General features: G+C 28.9%; 2 protein-coding genes across 4 annotated transcripts; one reads left to right on the forward strand and one right to left on the reverse strand.

Annotated features, from left to right (window-relative positions):
• Positions 1-1,332: 1,332 nt before the first annotated feature.
• On the reverse strand, positions 1,333-5,570 carry LOC117215373 (mitochondrial dicarboxylate carrier). The gene is made up of 8 exons (XM_033461746.1): positions 5,414-5,570; positions 4,125-4,237; positions 3,756-3,911; positions 3,447-3,613; positions 3,172-3,379; positions 2,710-2,790; positions 2,586-2,642; positions 1,333-1,603 (listed from the first exon to the last, which is right to left on the reverse strand). Exons 2-8 carry the CDS (start codon positions 4,218-4,220, stop codon positions 1,490-1,492), a joined length of 879 nt encoding a protein of 292 aa, XP_033317637.1. The 5' UTR covers positions 4,221-4,237; positions 5,414-5,570; the 3' UTR covers positions 1,333-1,489.
• Positions 5,571-6,344: 774 nt separating this feature from the next.
• LOC117215380 lies at positions 6,345-8,077 on the forward strand. 3 transcript variants are annotated; one of them, XR_004489085.1, is made up of 3 exons: positions 6,345-6,653; positions 6,732-7,639; positions 7,738-8,077. XR_004489085.1 is itself a non-coding variant. In XM_033461754.1 (2 exons), exon 2 carries the CDS (start codon positions 6,785-6,787, stop codon positions 7,562-7,564), a length of 780 nt encoding a protein of 259 aa, XP_033317645.1. In that variant the 5' UTR covers positions 6,346-6,642; positions 6,685-6,784; the 3' UTR covers positions 7,565-7,651. The 3 variants fall into 3 exon arrangements, 1 of the variants encoding a protein (XP_033317645.1); XR_004489084.1 differs by having other exon boundaries at positions 6,346-6,642; positions 6,685-7,639; XM_033461754.1 differs by lacking the exon at positions 7,738-8,077 and having other exon boundaries at positions 6,346-6,642; positions 6,685-7,651.
• Positions 8,078-19,707: the final 11,630 nt, after the last annotated feature.

Genomic DNA, 19,707 nt, shown 5'->3' on the forward strand with positions numbered 1-19,707 from the left:
GTGAACTTATGTAATTCTCAAATGATGGATTTGTACATGTATATAATAACACTTTATTTTATACAAATTTGTTAATATTATTTTTATTATTAAATAATTTAAAATAATTTACAAAATAAGCTGATATATGTACATACATACATTCTCATATACATATTATATAAATTAGAAAAATATTTGTTTTTCAAAGTTTGTGCATTAACAATTATGAAACAATATTTTTGTAAACAAAATATATGACTGCAAATTTAAATATTATATAATAAAATACATATATACATATATATAAAAGTTTGTGTATACCCCAATACATAATTATAAACATATTTTTATAGAATGTTTTTATATGTCAGAAGATTCTTATGTATCCAATTTGAAATAAGATAATAACCATTTTAATAGTTATATAGTTGTTTAAATTAGTAATACAATTACAATATTCCTGATGATACGAATATTACAATATCCTGATAATATTACTTGTTTTGAATATGTGTTAGACACATAGTATGTAGTACACATATATAGAACAAGTTTATTTATTTTTGAAAACAAAAATTGGCTAAGTTTTGTGAAAATAAGTGCGAGAAAGTTCAAATCATTTTTAATAAATATATATTTGTTTTATCTGATTATCTAATTTCTGAATGCCTATAGTATCATTTGATCAGGAAATATCACACTTATTTTTTTTAGATATCATTATTGGAAGAACAAATATTAGTATCACCTAATATTTGTACAAATGCAGTTTATATACTATTGAAAATTAAGATTGTAATAATATGAAATACTTACCAAAGATATTTCATAAAACTTAGGCATAAACATAACAATAAACTCAACATATAAAAATAATATTTGTCCTATTTGAATTTGTTTATCTTTATTATAAAATTTCAGCATATATATTTTTATTTGAAAAAATTGATTGTTATAATTAATAAATTATTATAGAAATAGAATGGTGTACATACAATAGTACAAGATATTTACCAATATATATATAGATATACAAATCAATTTTTGACACTAGATCTACTGAGCTTTAATATGCACCTAAATATATATACTTCATTAAAATTAAAGTAATAAATAATGTAATATATGTAATATATGTATTTATGTCTCTATCTAAGTAAAACATTTGCATATTTTTAGTAATTGCAAAAACAAAAAATCTGATATCAATCAGTTTGGTAGCCTTATACATTATATATATTATATATTGTATATATAATGTATAAGACTACCAATATATATATTGTATAAATAATATATATATTATAGTATAATAAAAATCATATAATATTAATAAAAATCATGTATGTAAGATTTTGTACATACATACAAAAATAATAGGACAATTTCAAATAGGACAAACACTTTTATCATTTTTTTATTCCTTATTTTCATATCCTAATTTCTTCTCCTATGGAACATTTCAGTAGAATATTATGTTTCAGCATTCAAGACAGTTAATTGAATTCTATGATACTGAAACACCAGAAGGATAGAATCCAAAATTAGATCTTAATTGTTCTAACAAGACAAATGTAAGAATAGTCTGTGGAGCTAATCTGATAAATGCAGGTACATAGCCCTAAAATAAAATAATCAATATATTTTTAAACTCATATGCTTGAAATTTTATTTTATAAGAATACATTAACAGGAAGATTATTATTTGAATAAACACATTTAGATAAGACATATATAAATAAATTGAATTATATAATTAAGAAAATTATAATTACAACATAAATATGTTATGATACAAAATAGATTGAAAATGTAAAACTTAAGATACATAATCTTCCTTCTTAAGTAGATACATATGTAGTTTCTTTAGGAGATTAGATGTACATATGAATTATTTTCCTTTATATTTCAATAAAAACGAATATTCTGTTACGAATAAATAATTTGGCACTTCTAAATATATATTCTTATTGCATTGCAAATACATGCAAAGATAAAAATTAAATTCAAACAGATACAAACGTTTTCTACATTTTATATAATTGAGTCATGACTATGCATTTAATAAGAGTAAAACAACTATTATTAAACTATCTGAAACATTTATAACTAATTTCTTCTATAAATATATTCAATCAATGTCATTAATGTAAACTACATGTAAAGTAAAAAAAGATGTTTCATTTACAATGGAGAGTAATAATTTAATGGAACACTTTGTGATTAAAAAGTATATATGCCTATTGAATTAAGTGTACTATTTATATAGATTATTTAACTCCAAGCATTCAGTGATCAAAGGGTTAAGTAGAAAAAAAAGAAAGATATAAATTACAGGAACTGTGCAAAGTTCTAAGGGTATACAAAATCACTTTAATTCTTAATTATTATGATGAATTTAAATGTCTAAATATAAACTTTCTGTCCAAATTAATTATTTTAAAAAATCCATAAAAAGCTTTCTCTAATTACTAATTTTAAAAGTTTATCTTTATTTATCTCAAATGTGTTTACTCAGACATACTATAACCTTCCCATTATTAGGATATTATGATATAGAAGTATCTAGGAAAAACTAATTCAATACATAAAAAGAAACTTACTTTAAAAAATGCAAATGGTCCAAGCTTAGCAGTATACAAAAATAGATCCATCAAATTCTATAAAACATTACATAAATAAATCTCTATTACTACGTTATTCACTTAATCTTACTTTTACAATTACCTTAAATTCTCCTGGGTTAGCATTCATTGCTCGTGTTTTTAAAACATCCAAAGGTTGTGTAAGAGTTGTAGCTACAGCACCCTTGTATAGGAATAAAACATTAACTGAGAATGATGAATGAGAATGCGTAAAATAATATGGTATGTATTGCTTACTACTATCTGCTACTATCTACTACTATCTATATAAATCTTGTGTTATTATATTAGTATCATTGTATAAAAGAACTGCAAGCCTGTATAAATATAATTTATATGAAATGTATTATTACATTTACATGAATTGTAATACATACATATATTTATATGAAATAGTATGAAATGATAATATAAATAATGTTTGTTACATAATATCTTTTTTTTTTAAAGTTCATGTAATAAAAAGAAATTGTTGTTTGAATTACACCATGTTTATGGTTCCTATTCTTTTTCAAATTTGAATATATTATTTAAATATACTTACTGCACATACACTTGACACAACATGAGTTATAGGATTATCTTTAAAATAACCACTTTGTAACAACATAATTTTAACTTGATCATAAAAGCTCAGTTGTCCAATTGTCATTAATGCAGCTCTTAATGTTGCTGTAGAGCATCCACTAAATAAATGACTTACTCCTTCTTGCTGAATTACACGTATTATTCCATCTAGAGCATGCTTATAACTATAATAAAATTTATTATTAAATAACAAAAGCAAAAGTAAATTAAGATAATAACTTAGACCCTTACTTTCGTCTTAGTTGTGGTGGAAGTTTTATATCATTTTGCATGCGTACATTAATTACATCTCCTGGTGTTCCAAGAATACCACCAGCTGCGCCAGAGAATCCAGCCAATAACAATTTTTGGTAAAATAATAATGATTGTCCAGATGTTTCAAATGTTTGTTTACCTACCTATATATATAAATATAATATATCCAAATGAGAAGTATAGTGTAATAACTCAAATAGTAACATAGAAAAGTTAAATATACAATCAAATTATAAGAAAATAGATATTATAAGTAAATAATACATATAATGAGAATAAATTTACTTCATATGCTCCAAATCTCATTGTAGAATATGTAAGTTGACGAAGCAGAGAAGCACTTAATCCATTGTACAAAGCTAAAATTCCCTGATTTTGTATTATAGATGTAGTTAATCGTGCTATAGATAGCTTGCCTTCTTGTTGTGTTTGTAAGTGAACCTATAAATGTGTGGTGTGTAAATGAAATGCTATTGCATTTCAGTACATCACAAAATTTTTTTAGAATTATAAAGCTCACAATTTGCTTAACACGCTATTTGAAATTCAAAATATAATTAGTATATTTAATTGTTAATTATATAATTATAATCTTAAAAAAAGAGGAGTTGAAACTTATGTTATATTCATTTATGAATTTAGTAATAAAAATACCTTTAACAAATCTAAAGGATGGGTAACACAAGCAGCACCTGCAGAGGAAAGCCCACCAAAATACCACCGTGACACTTTTTTTGTTTTATCTGTCATGTTTTCTGTGTTTTATGCTTTCATAAAACAAGTAAAAATGAGACATTTGATAAATAATTAATAAATGAAACTACTTAAAATAAAATGTAATTAACACATTTACTTATTTTTATATTTTTACATATTGGTTTAGGATTACATATATGTATAAACTGTATATATATGAATTATACATATATGCATACATAAATTAAAATGTCGTATATATATATATATATCATACATAAATTAAGAAAGTGAATGATTAAACTATTAATAGTTTTTGAAGTACTAAAATTAATTATTGACATATATATATAATATTAATGTGATATTTAATAAACTAATTATTTAATAGATATTAAAGCAATTATAATGTACATATACGTCATGTTTGTGCGCGCACTCGCGTGATTTTTAGTTATGTGTATATGCATATATACTTCCAGAAGAAAAAAATGATCATTTTAATTATAATATTTTTTAAACAATAAGTTAAATTGAGAATACAATTATTAGTTGATAAATTATTTAAGAAGTTTATATAAAAAGATTTACGCAAATTTTTAAATAAAAGTTGGAACATTTTTACAAAATTCACATATTCATAACTGATACATAGCGCCTAAAAATTGTTATAATTAAATAACTTATTATTAACAGACTTTAACATACAAATGATAATTATTATACATAAATATAAGTGATAATTTAACATAATTATCTTCATAAAAATTTGAACATATATTTATATATATAAAATTCTTGAACATATATTTCGATTTCTCTCATAAATTTAAAATTTAAATGATTTCATTTAAGCGTTGTTACGAAACATGACATAAGCTATAGTTATACCGCATATACATGTGTGTCAAGTATGTTTAATCAGGATTCATTGATAATTAATTTTATTAGCGGTATATAAGTAGAACATCCGTATTACATCTGTGCACGCTTGTACATTCAATTTAATATAAACATATGATATCTTCAGTAAATTAAGTATAAAAAAGAACTTATTAATTATATCGTAAAGGTTTACCACATGAAGATTATTTTTTATTAATTTCTAATGATAAGAATTAAAAAATAATTATGGTGATCTTTTATAATCACTAACAAATCAAAGTAACAAAAAAATATAGATAAGATAAACACAAAAAATGAAGAAAAAAATGAATAATAGAGTATAATGTAAGGTAGCTACTTACTATAAATTGTATCATTAATAGAACTTTCAAGTTATTCTTGATTAGTAAGTATACCCGGCAATATCTAAACTCTGACTGACGTAATGTCCACAATCAGTTAACAGAGCTGGAAAGTTGGTGAACGCGCACGCATCAGCTGATAGCCACGTGTTATACCACCTCCTTTCGAAACTGGAACTCCTTTTCATCGATACGCTTAGTTTTAAGAATGGTTATATTTCTCTTAGCAAAATTAATAATTATTTGCAAACAAGTGTTTGGACATTAGAAATTTTTTATATATGAATCTATATGTATATATATATACTATATACCTATATTTATATGAAATGTAAAAAAAAAGACTCGTATGAAAAAAATTGAGTATTTATATACATGTTGCAATTATTTTTCAAAAAAATGTACATTATAAGCGGCAGTATTCTATATATTATACATATATAATGTCGTTATTATTTGTTAGTTTTTAATCATCTTTTTGCATTTTCATATTATTTGATTAACGTTAGGATATTTTTATACGATTAAATTTTTATGGAGGTTTCTTTATTTATATTACTTTCCAACGATTTTTATGAACTTTTATATACAATTATTAATGTAACGATTCATTACATAATTTGCAGAAATACATTTGTACAAAGTTCATCAAGTATTGAAATAATAATATGCAAATATGTTTGTACAATTCTTGCAAATGTGTTATTGGAATATTATTAACTGCTATTAGTTAATTTGTAATTTATATGTACATTAATTCTAATATTAAATCACTAAAATTACAGTATGTTAAATATTAAAATTTATTTTTTGTATATTAATTCAATATAATGTATCAAAACTTCTTTAAAAACTCGCGCCGTTGGTCGTAACAAATCGATACCTAATCAGTTAGATCCCAGTTGACTCCAGTACCAATCGTGCTGAACAACACGGCAACGCCGATCTGTTTTGCTCCATTTTCAACTAGAGAGACAGCCGATCCTAGAGTCGGCTGTGGTTAGATCTCAAACTTAATTCAGCTCAATCTAACCTTAAATTCCTACTTCGTGCTGAAGGCTAGTCAGAAACATGTGCTTCATATTATTATAGAGTATTTCAATCTAATAAGATATGAAATTTATATTCTGATTTTATTACGCTATATATAAGAAATTACTAATTACTGAGTAAATTGGAATGCAATATTTATCGTATTCGACGGTGTTTAAATGTTACAGGCCTAACCAATAATTGTAATGTATGTCTGAAATCTGAAATGAAATATAATTGAAACTAATTTGGTCTGAAGATATAATAACATCAATTTGTTTTGTAGTTAATTTGTAAATCATTTGGAAATAGAATATTCTGTTATATTTGATATGAATTATGGCTAATATAATGGATTCAATATCGAACATACTTGGCATTGATAAAGTAAATATGGATGGAAAATTAATTTGCATAGAAGAACAACATGACAGCAATGCAAGCTTTTTATTGAGTTGTGTTATATTTAATGCATTAAAAAAGAATTATCGAATATGTTTTATATTATTTCATAATACAATGAATCATTATCATAATATGGGTGTGAAATTTGGTTATAATCTTATGTTATTGAAAGAAAAACATAAAGTTACAGTTATAGAACCAATGAAGTTTATTGTATCTAATATGGAATATACATGTGAACAAACAGCAAACAATATTATTCATGATATATTTTTAACTATTAAAAATGAGTATGACAAAATAGTACAAAACAATGAACCTGTTACTATTATAATTGATGATTTTAGTCATATTTATAATCTTGGATGTAATTTGAGAGAATCTACATATTATGTAAGATATTTAAGATCACTTGTTGAATATTACAACAAATCTCAACTTTGTATTATAACACACACCTATAAAGATGAGCCAAAAAATTCTGTTTCTAATATATTTGCATATGGGCTTAAACACATGGCGGATTTATTTGTTAAAATTGAGCCTCTGGAAACAGGATATTCTAGTGATGTATCTGGAAATATAACAATTAATTGGAAAATGGATGATATTAGAACAAAATATAATTGGTCTGAAGTAGCAAGATATATATATAAGTTATCAGATCGTCAAGTACAAATTTACACACCTGGTGCATCAGCTTTATTAGCATAAAGCAAGTTTTCTGGAAACTTATTTATAGTTCTATATGATATGCATATATACAGAAAAATAGTAATAAAGCATTTTGTAAGTTTGCTATGTATTTGTTTTACTTCTATATTACTAAAAGAGATGATAGTACATATCTACTATCACTAAATTCTTAATCATTCATATTTTTTTAGATTCAATAAATGGTACATAATTCTGAATTTTATTATAACTTTTTAAATTATAATTTCGTAATTTATAGTTACAAAATTGATCTTTGTGGTTTGTTTTAATTTATTAAAATAATTAGGAAAATGGCAATAGCAACAATAAAAATATCATATTTAAAAAATTGGAATGGAAATAGATGTAATTTTTAATAATGGATAAGTCCTCTATCATAATTATTTGCAATTTGCAATTTGTGTATCATATTGTATCTTATAACATGCAACATGTCATCTGTACTTACATTATATACAATACTTGTATGTATGCAGTACAATATAAAATATATATTAATTTGTAGCAGAATTTATTTCATTTAATTTATAGGATAAATACATCAGTAAGGAACAATTGAAAAAAAGATAGCATAAAAGAATAATTTAATACCTCTTTTTTTTAATTTTCTATAAATTAAGTTCTGTCTCCCGATTGTGATAGATTTAAATATAAATATTAAGGATTGATATCTATTGGATATTATCCAAGTTATAAATAAATGTATATGAATATATGCACAAATAACAGATTATATTCACACAAAATTTATTCTACAACTTCAACAATAAATTATATGTATATATGTATGCATGCATATACCTATGCACAGAATTTCATTATGATTTAATATATATCCATTCACTGCTATTATTGATACAATAAAGTTTAGGAAAAAGTATACAATGCAATTACATATGTTCAGAATTAGTTCAATTCTGAAATAAACAGTCCACTCTGTATACATACACATATATATGTGCATACGTACAAACATATTACAGATGATGTTTTATACTACACATACATAATACATACAGATGTAGACGTTTAAAACAAGTCATCAAAATAATTTAAACATTTATGGAGATAGTAAAAGAAATGGTAAATAAAAATTGTTTGATATGGAATATGATGCCAAGACAAATATAATTACTCGTTATAAGATTTGAATTAAGAGTACAAAAAATTGATACTTCATAATTCATAATTAATACACTTTTTACTAGACCCTTTAATTGATTGAATTAAAATATTAAATGCATAAACGTTATTATTACACAATTATATGATTTGAAATGATAATTGTGGTCTATGGCTACATACAGTATAAATGTGAAAACGTGGTATTTTATTACAAGATTATGGTAGGCTTGAATTGCTTTTGACTTAATAATTTACTAATAATAAAACACATTACCAATTTGGTTCTAAGCTCCATATCAAACAACTTTAATGATGAGGTATATATCCCATTTTCGAAAGCTAAACATTTTGGTGATCTGTTTTAGCTACATTAACTGCATGACACAAGTTTTATAATTCCCTACTTCATAATACATTGCATAAATATTTACAGATATAATAATATGATTCTTTGAATAGCAGAGCAAAATGATATTATAATACTCTTAATTTTAATTACAAATAAACTAAATTGTGACATTTGTTGCAATTTGCTATTGGTTACCATTAGGGTGTTGTAAAATTAATGCAATTTGTATATAATTGTACAATTATACATATCGATAAAAAATAATTTTTTAGTTAATAAATTGTTCAGAAATACATTACCATCTGTGATAAGTACGTCATTTTTTCACGCTTAATGGTAAATATTAACAGTTTTTACATAGAAAAATCGTTAAAAAATACAATTAACATACAGTTTCTATTTTACATTTATAAAATAAGAATTAGGAGGTTAAATACATTAAATGCGGAAACGAATTATTCTATAAAAGCTAAAATGAGTTTTTATATAATAGTACTATTATTTTTACGTTGTATGGAATAGTTTATACATGACAACAAGATAGTAAAAGTTACTAAGATATCCATTTATATTTTATGTGAATACGTCATAACAATAACAACACATAAAATGCGTATATATATATTTAATACATTTTAGTATATTAATATACATAATATCAATGTTAATATATTATTGAATACTATTTGTTTTCATTTAATTTTATATATTCATTTTTGTATGAATGAAAAAAAATTTTTTCTCTGTTTTAAGAAGTAAAAATTATGAAATATGTTTTGAACTCATTATAAATCCAAATTTGTTGCGTATTTTATTATGAAGTTTTAATATTGAAATTTATTTTAATACCTTTTGTTGTAAATCATCCTACTCAAGTGCGTTTACTTAATAAAAGCATGAAACTCTTATATAAGGTCTTTAATCAATTATGAAACTGATATTGAATTTGTAAATTTGTTTGCCACTAAGCGATTAAAATAACATTGTGCATTAATTTCACATCATCCTAATAAAGACTGGAAGTTCCACTTTGTAATGAATCCATTCTCGGTATGTACATTGTTGTGTTTCGCAGGATATGATTACTATTAAAAATAAATATTTTGAAGAAGCAGCTGGATTAATGTATAACTTATTGTCATACTAATTACAATATATAATAATATAATCAATTAACAAAGAAAAGTTTCCTATTAACTTCAAGCCATTTTTATTCACGCGTACATGTACCATTGTTTACATATTTCATGCAATAACAAAATGTGATTTTTATCATTAAATATTGATTTCAATTTTGAGAATAATTGAGAATTTGCGAATTAAATATTTATATATCGAGATCCTTATTCGCCACTCTTTGTTTTGCCTATTTGTAAAAACGGGGTGGATTTGCATATGAATATTAATATCACTTTTCATATCCTATATACTTTACTAAGTCTTTGTTAAATCTGTCTTAATTTGCTAAATTTAAAAATTGAGAAGAAATTAGTAACTTTTGTTTCTAATATTTATGTCATTTCATTTTTTTAATTGTACTGACTTTTTTTTTCTTCTAAATTATAGACAAATATATCATTGATTAAATTATTTGGAGATGTCAAGAAGAATTAAACTATATATCACTTTATTATCATGTCAATATTAAATCATTCAATAGATATAAACCTAAATATTTGATTATGCGATAATAAAAAACTTTTAAAATGCATACATTCTTCTGTAACTTAATTATTTGGCGATAATTAAGTTAATTTCTTACAAAAAGCATTTCCAATAATCTTTTGATGTCTTGCATACTACTCACAGATCAAAAATCCACCCCGTAAAAGTTATGTAACAAATATTCCCACGCTTATACGTTTACCGTATTTTTATCGTTTGGTGACTACCACTTTGTTGCAGTCGTGCTAGTTGTACCAACGTTTGCTCCAACGAAGGGATTTGTAGAGGCAGCTATATCCAACAAATAAATATTATAGTAATTAAACAACGTTTAAGAAAGATAAAAACGTAATTGCTCATACATTTATATAAAGATTCATCTACTAATATTTCAAATAAGAATGACAATGAAATGACAATGATGATAATGAATGACATATTTGAAGTACTTTTAATACCAAAATATTGTATCATATAATATTTCGTTGCACTCTGTGCTTAAATATCAATAAAGACTTATTTTTCAAGCTGTAAACAATTTAATTTTCATTAAAAATTCCTGACACACGCAATCTGCCCTGCGTCATCGTACAGATTCTGCCGAGCGCCAGAGGGTCAATCGTCCAGTAGGGCCCCTCAACTAAAGAACTTTCGAGACTACGAAAGTAGTCATATCATTTTAGATATACGATTAATCATATTCAAATTACTATAAATGTAATACAGTATATAAAGGAACGTATTATAATAAAAGAACTTTCTATTCTACGAAGTAATATTTATGCAATTTGTTATTTACCAAAAGCTTACATTGTACAGGAGATTCTACAATATTCAGCTCTGCATGATAATTTTTTAAAATCGTAGATAAATCGCTGCATTACGATCGATCTCCCTACTTACCAACATTCGCAAGGATTAGCTGTATAAGTCAAGACTTCTGTAGAACAGCTGACGAAAATCTTCTTCTCACTTGCATTTAATATTCCTTATTTTGATTTCTGCATTCAATAAGCCTGGTAGAAGCATTTGACGTAGCATATTCTATACATACTTGCCTTCTTGCCGAAAATCACAAGAAATCAAGTTAGTGATAATGACTTTTTTTGTGTAATACGTCTTCGATAATACGATTCTGAATTATAGTGTAAAATTCGATTGCTTTTGTAACTTGAGAAATAAGTCTCAATCGACATATTTGCATATCACTTTTCGTGTTTGTTTTGGTGTATATAACATTTAACAAGGAGAAATAATAATGCACCATAACAAATAAAAAACAATATATTTAAATTAAACACCGATAGCAAAAAACAAAAGATTAGGTATTCTCTCTTTTTAATGACGAATAATTTTATTCCTTAACAAATAAGGATTAACACTTGGATAATAGGATAATAAAAGAGAAATATTTAACATTGTGCAGCTATATAATTATTTATATTAAATTGGCATATCTATTCAGTAAAGGAAAGAGTCCTACAGCAACTATTTACATCAAATTATTCTTAAATTTACAATTACTTTTTAATATATGTATATATATATGTATATAGGCACACACATATGTATATACATACAATTCTACACTTTTACTTAGCTTTATACTATTAATACTTACTTAAAATGCACATGCTTGCGTCAAATATTAATATTAGGCGTAGAAAAAGTTTTGTGCTGTTGATTATACATCTCATTGGTACCAAAATTACTAAAAATTTTTTCATGAATTACTTTTTGTCATTTTTATGGTATTGTTAAAAAACATGTAAATACAATTACTGCAAACAACATGTTTAATAGACATTGCATTATTTTTATATTGTGACTGTTAAAGCGATTTGTTTTGCCTTCGGTAATAAGGTCTTAACATTTGCTAGATCTAAACAAAGAATATCGATTTAATCTAACTCTTTCCATTCCAGGTAATATTAGCTTTAGCTGTTATCCACGAAATAGCTTGTGATTACTAATGCCGAATTTAATAATCGTCGTTTAAAATCGACTTCTACGGATATAAAAGTGTTGAGTGTAGTTATTTAAATATTTAAGCATTTTTGGGTAGATACAGATTCAAAAACAGTCTATTATAATATTTATGAAAAAAGCACAAAATTATTTTCTGCACTTAATAACTACAATGATATAAATAAAATAAAATATCTTAAAATTAAGAAAATATTTACCGGAATAAAGGATAATATAACTATATCATTTATTGCTACATAAGAATACATGATACGTCCTGTGCAAGCATATACCTTGGTGTCATTGCTTAATGTTTAAAATACCGTAAAACTGAAGTTGGTAATACTGACACAAAGAATGTGGGAACAAGAGCCCAATAGTTCATTGCATCAATTTGATGATTCAAAGAATAATACGTAGCAATTCGTTGAACAAAAATATGGATGAAATTGTATTAACGCCGATTTTTATATATGTTGTAGACATCGACATTTTGAATAGCTATTTCCTATATATATAACGAGTGACTTAGTTTTTTTATTATTTAGTTGAATGTTGCCTTTAACACTAAACCTACCGAGACTTCTTGTATACCTATATTGTATATGAAATAAATATACGATATATACGAAATATATATTGTACACATATTTTAAGAAAAATTGTATAGTTTGATGGCGATATGATAATGTTTAAATATGTGAAAGTTGTACAAAAGTTTAAAAACGGTTAAATTGACCGATAGTGGTAGGTTTAGTGTTAAGATCGCTGATCATCGTTTATAAATAGAAGATAAGTGGCAACCAATACTGACGCATACGCTGCCATAGGCACATAACTATAGGCAGAAATACATTGTAGTGGTCCAGATAGTTCTTTGCGAATATCTCGGAAATCAGGCGAATCCACCCGTTATATATATAGGAAAAAGTTGTTCAAAATACTGGCTTCTACAAGCCTAAAAATTCTACCTAAAAATCATTGAAATCGGAAGGTAGGCAACGTTTTTACAGTTTCATGGAGATATGTATTGAGATAAATTTCTTTCAAATTCGTACAATATTGCAGTATTCAAATAACTTTTAAAAACTATTTTGTTAGTAACTAAATGGAAATACTATCCACCACTACAAATTTTAGAAATGTTAATATGTACATTCAAAGCTTATTTTATTTAAAGAAAATCTTTTTTATTTTTTTAATTCGCAGAAAAGTAAGAATAGTAATGACTTTTGGTCTTACAATGAATTTTGTTTCAAAATTAGTGCATTAAATTAAAAAAGAGCCACAATAGTGAAGAATAAAAATTTTAAAATTTGATATTTTTAGCTGATACATTTAAATTTATTTAATACATTGGTAAGGCTTTATTATTATAATAAGGCCTCAAAGAACACAGTTTGTATCAAGCCAAACGTGCAAGCCCAAGATAGACACATCTAAGTATATACAATTTAGAGTACAATTGATGTGTTCCAAACAAACAAAATATAGTTGACGTATTTTCTACTGTTAACTTTTTCCACTGTTTTTATCTTACACACTTATATACAGATAGTAACTACTAATACAAATAATATCTAAGTTAGTTACTATAAATAAAAATGTGTGCAAATAAAATCAGGTGAAAATTGGTCTAAGACATTTGAGTACATATATTAATTCCAAGTATCGCCATAGACTATCTGTTTATTATTGGAGTCCTTGGCTGAATGAAATATGATCTTGTCTGGAGGTTTATATACATTTGTTTAAGTGTTTAATTTTTATTGAAGATTAAAATGAAGCTAAAACAACACAGATTTTTTGTATAAAATCCGTTGTCGAATATGGTACAATTTCCATTCACGCAGCCGCGTCTGCGAAGTTGTAAAGAATCATAAAATGGTAATGCATGGCCCTGTGTCCCAAACGTCCTGTAGGGCCACGGCCCAGAGGACAATGGCAGGATGAACGCTTCTGAGCTGCGCCCGGCGGTAGCCCCTCCATAGGGCCCAGGACCTTATGATATAAATCTACTCAAAATCCGCATTCGACACATTCTATTGGAAGATTCTGAACCGTTGACGTTCTGTTATAACATACTGGACAGTTACTCCGTTGGATTTGTGTAACAAATTTTTACATAGAATATCATATCTAAAGTTCGAATTTCTCACCTTATCTGCGAAACGTTCAACCTACCGCGAAATAATTTAAACGACGTGAGGAGACAACCGGTGATTTGTTAATTTCACGATTCCCTGTGTCTTCTACGTGACAATCGCCGTGGCGCTGAAGTTCGATTTCATGCGATTCACTTACTTTTTGCAATTATCAATTATCTCATATTGTTTCTTCGCGTTACTAAATACTAATTAATTCCGTGTTAAAAACTAATTAATTGCATCTAACAATCAGATAAGAGCGTTTATTATACTTTTATACGCTACAAAAATTTTTGCTATTTGATTCTTCAGTTCGCCCTTAAAGTTAATATGATTTCAAATGAAGATTATGCGTCAAGCAGTTCAACTGACGATACATTTTTACCAATCCTTCCAAAGGATGTCGAGTGCTGTCAGATAGAAAGGACAGTTCCTCGAGATGTTTATCTGATATGATAATAGCATCTTCAGTACGTCGCCGCCGAATTAAATCGGATAGTGAGGTTGAAGATGTCGGTAATGATGAAAATAGTACACAAGAAGAGGAGTGTGATACAAATTGGCATATTCCTTTGGCCAGTCAAGCGAAGATCACATTTTCGAGTTTACAGGAAATTAATACACATCACTCTGAAATTTTTTATTATACTGAACCACATAGTTTTTATCTTTTTTCTGTTACGGATGAAATATTCTAAATTACTGCGAATCAAACGAATATATATGCTGCGCAAATAATATCAGAACAGCGATCGAATCGTCTCGATAAATGGGTTGAAACAAATCCTAATGAAATAAAACGATTTTTTGGCCTAATTATATATATATATATGGATGGGACTAGTGTGATAAAATTCATTTGCGTAATTATTATATATATGTAGCGGCACATGAGTTATAGGACAATTCGAATCGAGAGTGACTCATGTTGTTGTTTTGCCTCGGAGCATTGACAGTTTCGATGTACGAGATGTAAAAGTAAACAAATTCCGGGCAAAACAATATCGCCGCTACATGCAACTGTCAACGGGAGTCGAATTCAAACTTTCCAGTACTTTCCTGACCAGAAGATCCAACAGAAGTAGTGTCTCAAAAATTAAGGTTTGGAGAAGTTACTGCTCGCGAAAATAAAAAAGATATAACAGTATTTAAAATGGAAGGACAAGAGACTGTATCGATGCTTTGTACGAGACATTCAGCAGAAATGATTACTGTACATAAGAAATTCTATTCGTATGAAAAAGCAAAAATAGTTGTGGAATACAATCTAGAAAAATCACCAGTCGATTTATCTGACCAAATGATAGCATGTAGTTCACCACTGCGTAAAACTTTAAAGTGGTATAAGAAATTAGTAATAAATATTAAATACATGTATGGTAAATGCAATGGTATTATTCAAACAGATGGCTCGCAAAAATATTCGAAATCCCGATTTCAGAATGAAAGTAATAATGTATTTAACAAAATGTCATGATAATGAAAGTGAGGTTTCCATTTCTCCACGTGAAAGCTTGTTGAGAAAACCACGTCATGAATTAAAAGCAATGCCGGGAGAGGTTAGAACTGTGAGACGATTTTGCAAAATATTTTATCAAAAAAACTCAATTCATCTAGAGAAGACTGCAAAAGACTGTAGTAAAAAAGGTCCTGACATATTGTGAAGATCATCAGTTCGCTGTTGAGTGCCGAAGCGTGCAGACATGTCTCTAGTGCCCAGTGAAGTCCGAAAACAACACCTGTCGCCCAACCATCGAAAGTGAACACACCCAAGTGTTTCCTACCCTTTAGGGAGAAGAAAATCCCACGCACCTAACCCCAACCCGAATACTAGCCTCATAGCCTCACGACTAGTTATTCATTTTGAATTGACTAGCTCGATGATGGCCCAGCAATCGCGACCAGGCTCTCCTGAGCAAACTCGCAACTACACCGCGCTACCTTCCCCGTGGCAGAAGTGCAGCAGAACCCTCCGCACCAACGACGCTAATATTACAAAGAAACGGAAAATAGAAACATCAAAACCAGACACGATCGACACCCGGAACGAACAATCAACGATACAAATAAACACCCACAACAGGTTCGCCGTATTGCAATCCACTAACGACGCCATGGAAATCGCAGACCCGCCGCCAAACCAACAAGCACAGAGAATCCCCCCTCCACCACCAATATTTGTGGATGACGTCATCGACATACAAACAATGATCAAGTCCTTAGAGAGAGATATCTCCAAGGACGACTACAACCTGAAGATTAACAACAACAAAGCAAAAATTCTGCCGACAACCCCTGACGCATACAGAAAAATCACTAAACTGCTTAAGACATTGAACGCCAACTTTCACACGTACCAACTCAAACAAGAAAGACCTTTCCGAATGGTTCTATGCAACATCCACCACTCAGCGGACATAGACGAACTCAAATACGAACTCTCAAAACTCGGCCACGAAGTCATCAACGTAAGTAATATAAGGCATAGAGTCTCGAAAGACGCGTTATCCTTATTCTTCATAGACATAAAACAAAAGCCTAACAATCAGGAAATTTACAATATCAGTCGCCTAATGAACGCAATAGTAAAATTCGAAACACTGCTTGTGAAAAAAGAAATAGTGCAATGCAAAAGGTGTCAAAGGTACGGTCACACGCAGAAATACTGCAACCATACCTTCCGCTGCGTTAAATGCGCAGGCATTCACTCCACTGACCAGTGCACCAAATCACCGGAAACCCCAGCGAAATGCATCCACTGCCAAGGGGACCACCCTGCCAACTACAAAGGCTGCCCAGCATGTAAAACACTATACACGAACAGATACCCTAAGCTCAGAGCAAAAGAGGTATCCAACCAAACACCCAGCCCGCTGAAATTCACGACTACCCCAACCCCCTTAACCAACCAAACACCCAGTCCTACCAAATTCATCTCCACCTCAACCTCCTATGCCCAAGCAGTACAAGGCATCCAAAATAACCCGAACAGCCAAAGGAACCTTCCCCAAAACAGTGTCCCCAACCCACCTAACACAGACAACTCCTCAAGGCTTGAAAAGCTAATAGACAAACAATCAGAGCAAATAAATCACTTGCTATCGCTACTAACATTCATCGTGGAAAAATTAGCACGCCCCGACTCAAAATAAAACCAAGGCGCATAGCTCTTTGGAACGCCAACGGTCTAGCGCAACACAAATAGCGCAAGCTTAAAAAGATCCTACCCCACCCCTACTACTCCATTCTAAAATCCTACCTAACCAATAGACAATTCATGGTTAAATGCCTAGACGCCACTTCCGCAACATTCCCAATAGAATCCGGCATACCCCAAAGTAGTGTCCTCGGACCCCTATTGTACTCCATCTACACTGCCGACTTACCTATATCAAACGAGATAACAATAGTGACATTTGCAGACGACACAGCGCTATTAGCTACCCACGCAGACCCGGTAATTGCCTAATCCACTCTCCAGCGAATTCTCGACTCCATGAAAAAGTGGTTTCATAAATGGGGCTTCAAAATTAACGAAAAAAATCCTCACACGTAACCTTCACGCTCCGAAAACAAACCTGCCGCCAGATCACCATCAACACAACAATTCCTAGCAAGGACTCAGTCAGATACCTGGGCATGACACTGGACAAGAGACTAACGTGGAAAAAACACATCTCAGATAAAACGAAGCAACTAAAGGACAAACTAAAAAAATTCTATTGGCTCACGGGCCGACGCTCCAAACTAAACATACAGAATAAAATTACCCTGTATAAGACCGTAATAAAACCTGTCTGGACCTACGGAATCCAACTATGGGGAACAGCAAGTAACTCCAACATTGAAATACTTCAACGCTTCCAATCGAAAACGCTAAGATCCCTAATAGACGCACCTTGATATGTTTCCAACGAAACAATACATCGCAACCTCAAGATACCCACAGTCAAAGAGGAAATAGCAAAATATAGCGACAGATATAGCAAAAGAGTCAACAAACACCGAAACCCCCTAATCACTGGACTACTTGATACGACGGACCAGATTCGCAGGCCGAAGAGGCACTACCCGCTAGACCTAAACGCTAGATTCAATTAGTTATCTAAATCAAATAATATTCACTTATTTATAATACTTACTTATAAATTATACTTATCTATAATAAGTATTAACTTATAATAAATAATCAGCCATGTCACTGCGCCACGCCAGAAAAATTACTGAAAATTCTTAACGCAAGAATTGATTGTAATTTTAACAAATAAATAAAAAAAAAAAACCTTTTAAACATTCTTTCAGATTTTACAAGCCGGAATTTAAAGTATACGGTGTACAATTTCAATTATTAGTTTCAGTTTTAACTTAATGCTTCTCCAATGTTTGATTACTGATGGTGGAAATTTGACAACACATATTGAAAAGTTAGAGGTTCTATTCATAACGGGTAACTGCACGCGGTTCTTATAGCCTAGTGGTTAGGATAAGTGGTTTCGTATATTGGTTTACCGGGTTTAGGGATGAGGGTAATCAGTGCTTTATTGCTTATTAGGTCGTGCCCTGCTGCTTTCTTGGGATTTAGGTGACTGATTGTTTCTATAGTCTCTGCAGAAGTGAAGGGTTCAATAGGAGGGGACATTTGGAAGGGGGTGTGCAAGTATTCAGTAACATCCGCGGCAGCTTTGGAGGAATGGGATTTGAATACTTTAGACAAGTATTTAGCAAACAGGTCGGCTTTTTCTATAGGGCTTCGCGCCCATCCACCTTGCGGACGGCGGATTGGTGGGATTACTTGTGGGGGGCATGTGAGTTTCCTGGAGGCCTTCCATAGTGAGTAGTTGGAGTCGGCTGTGGGGGATAAACTGGCGAGGTATTTTTGGAAACAG

The sequence above is a fragment of the Bombus bifarius genome, unplaced genomic scaffold (genome assembly GCF_011952205.1).
Source record: "Bombus bifarius isolate JDL3187 unplaced genomic scaffold, Bbif_JDL3187 scf7180000009565, whole genome shotgun sequence".
In the NCBI taxonomy this organism is placed as follows: Eukaryota; Metazoa; Arthropoda; class Insecta; order Hymenoptera; family Apidae; genus Bombus; species Bombus bifarius.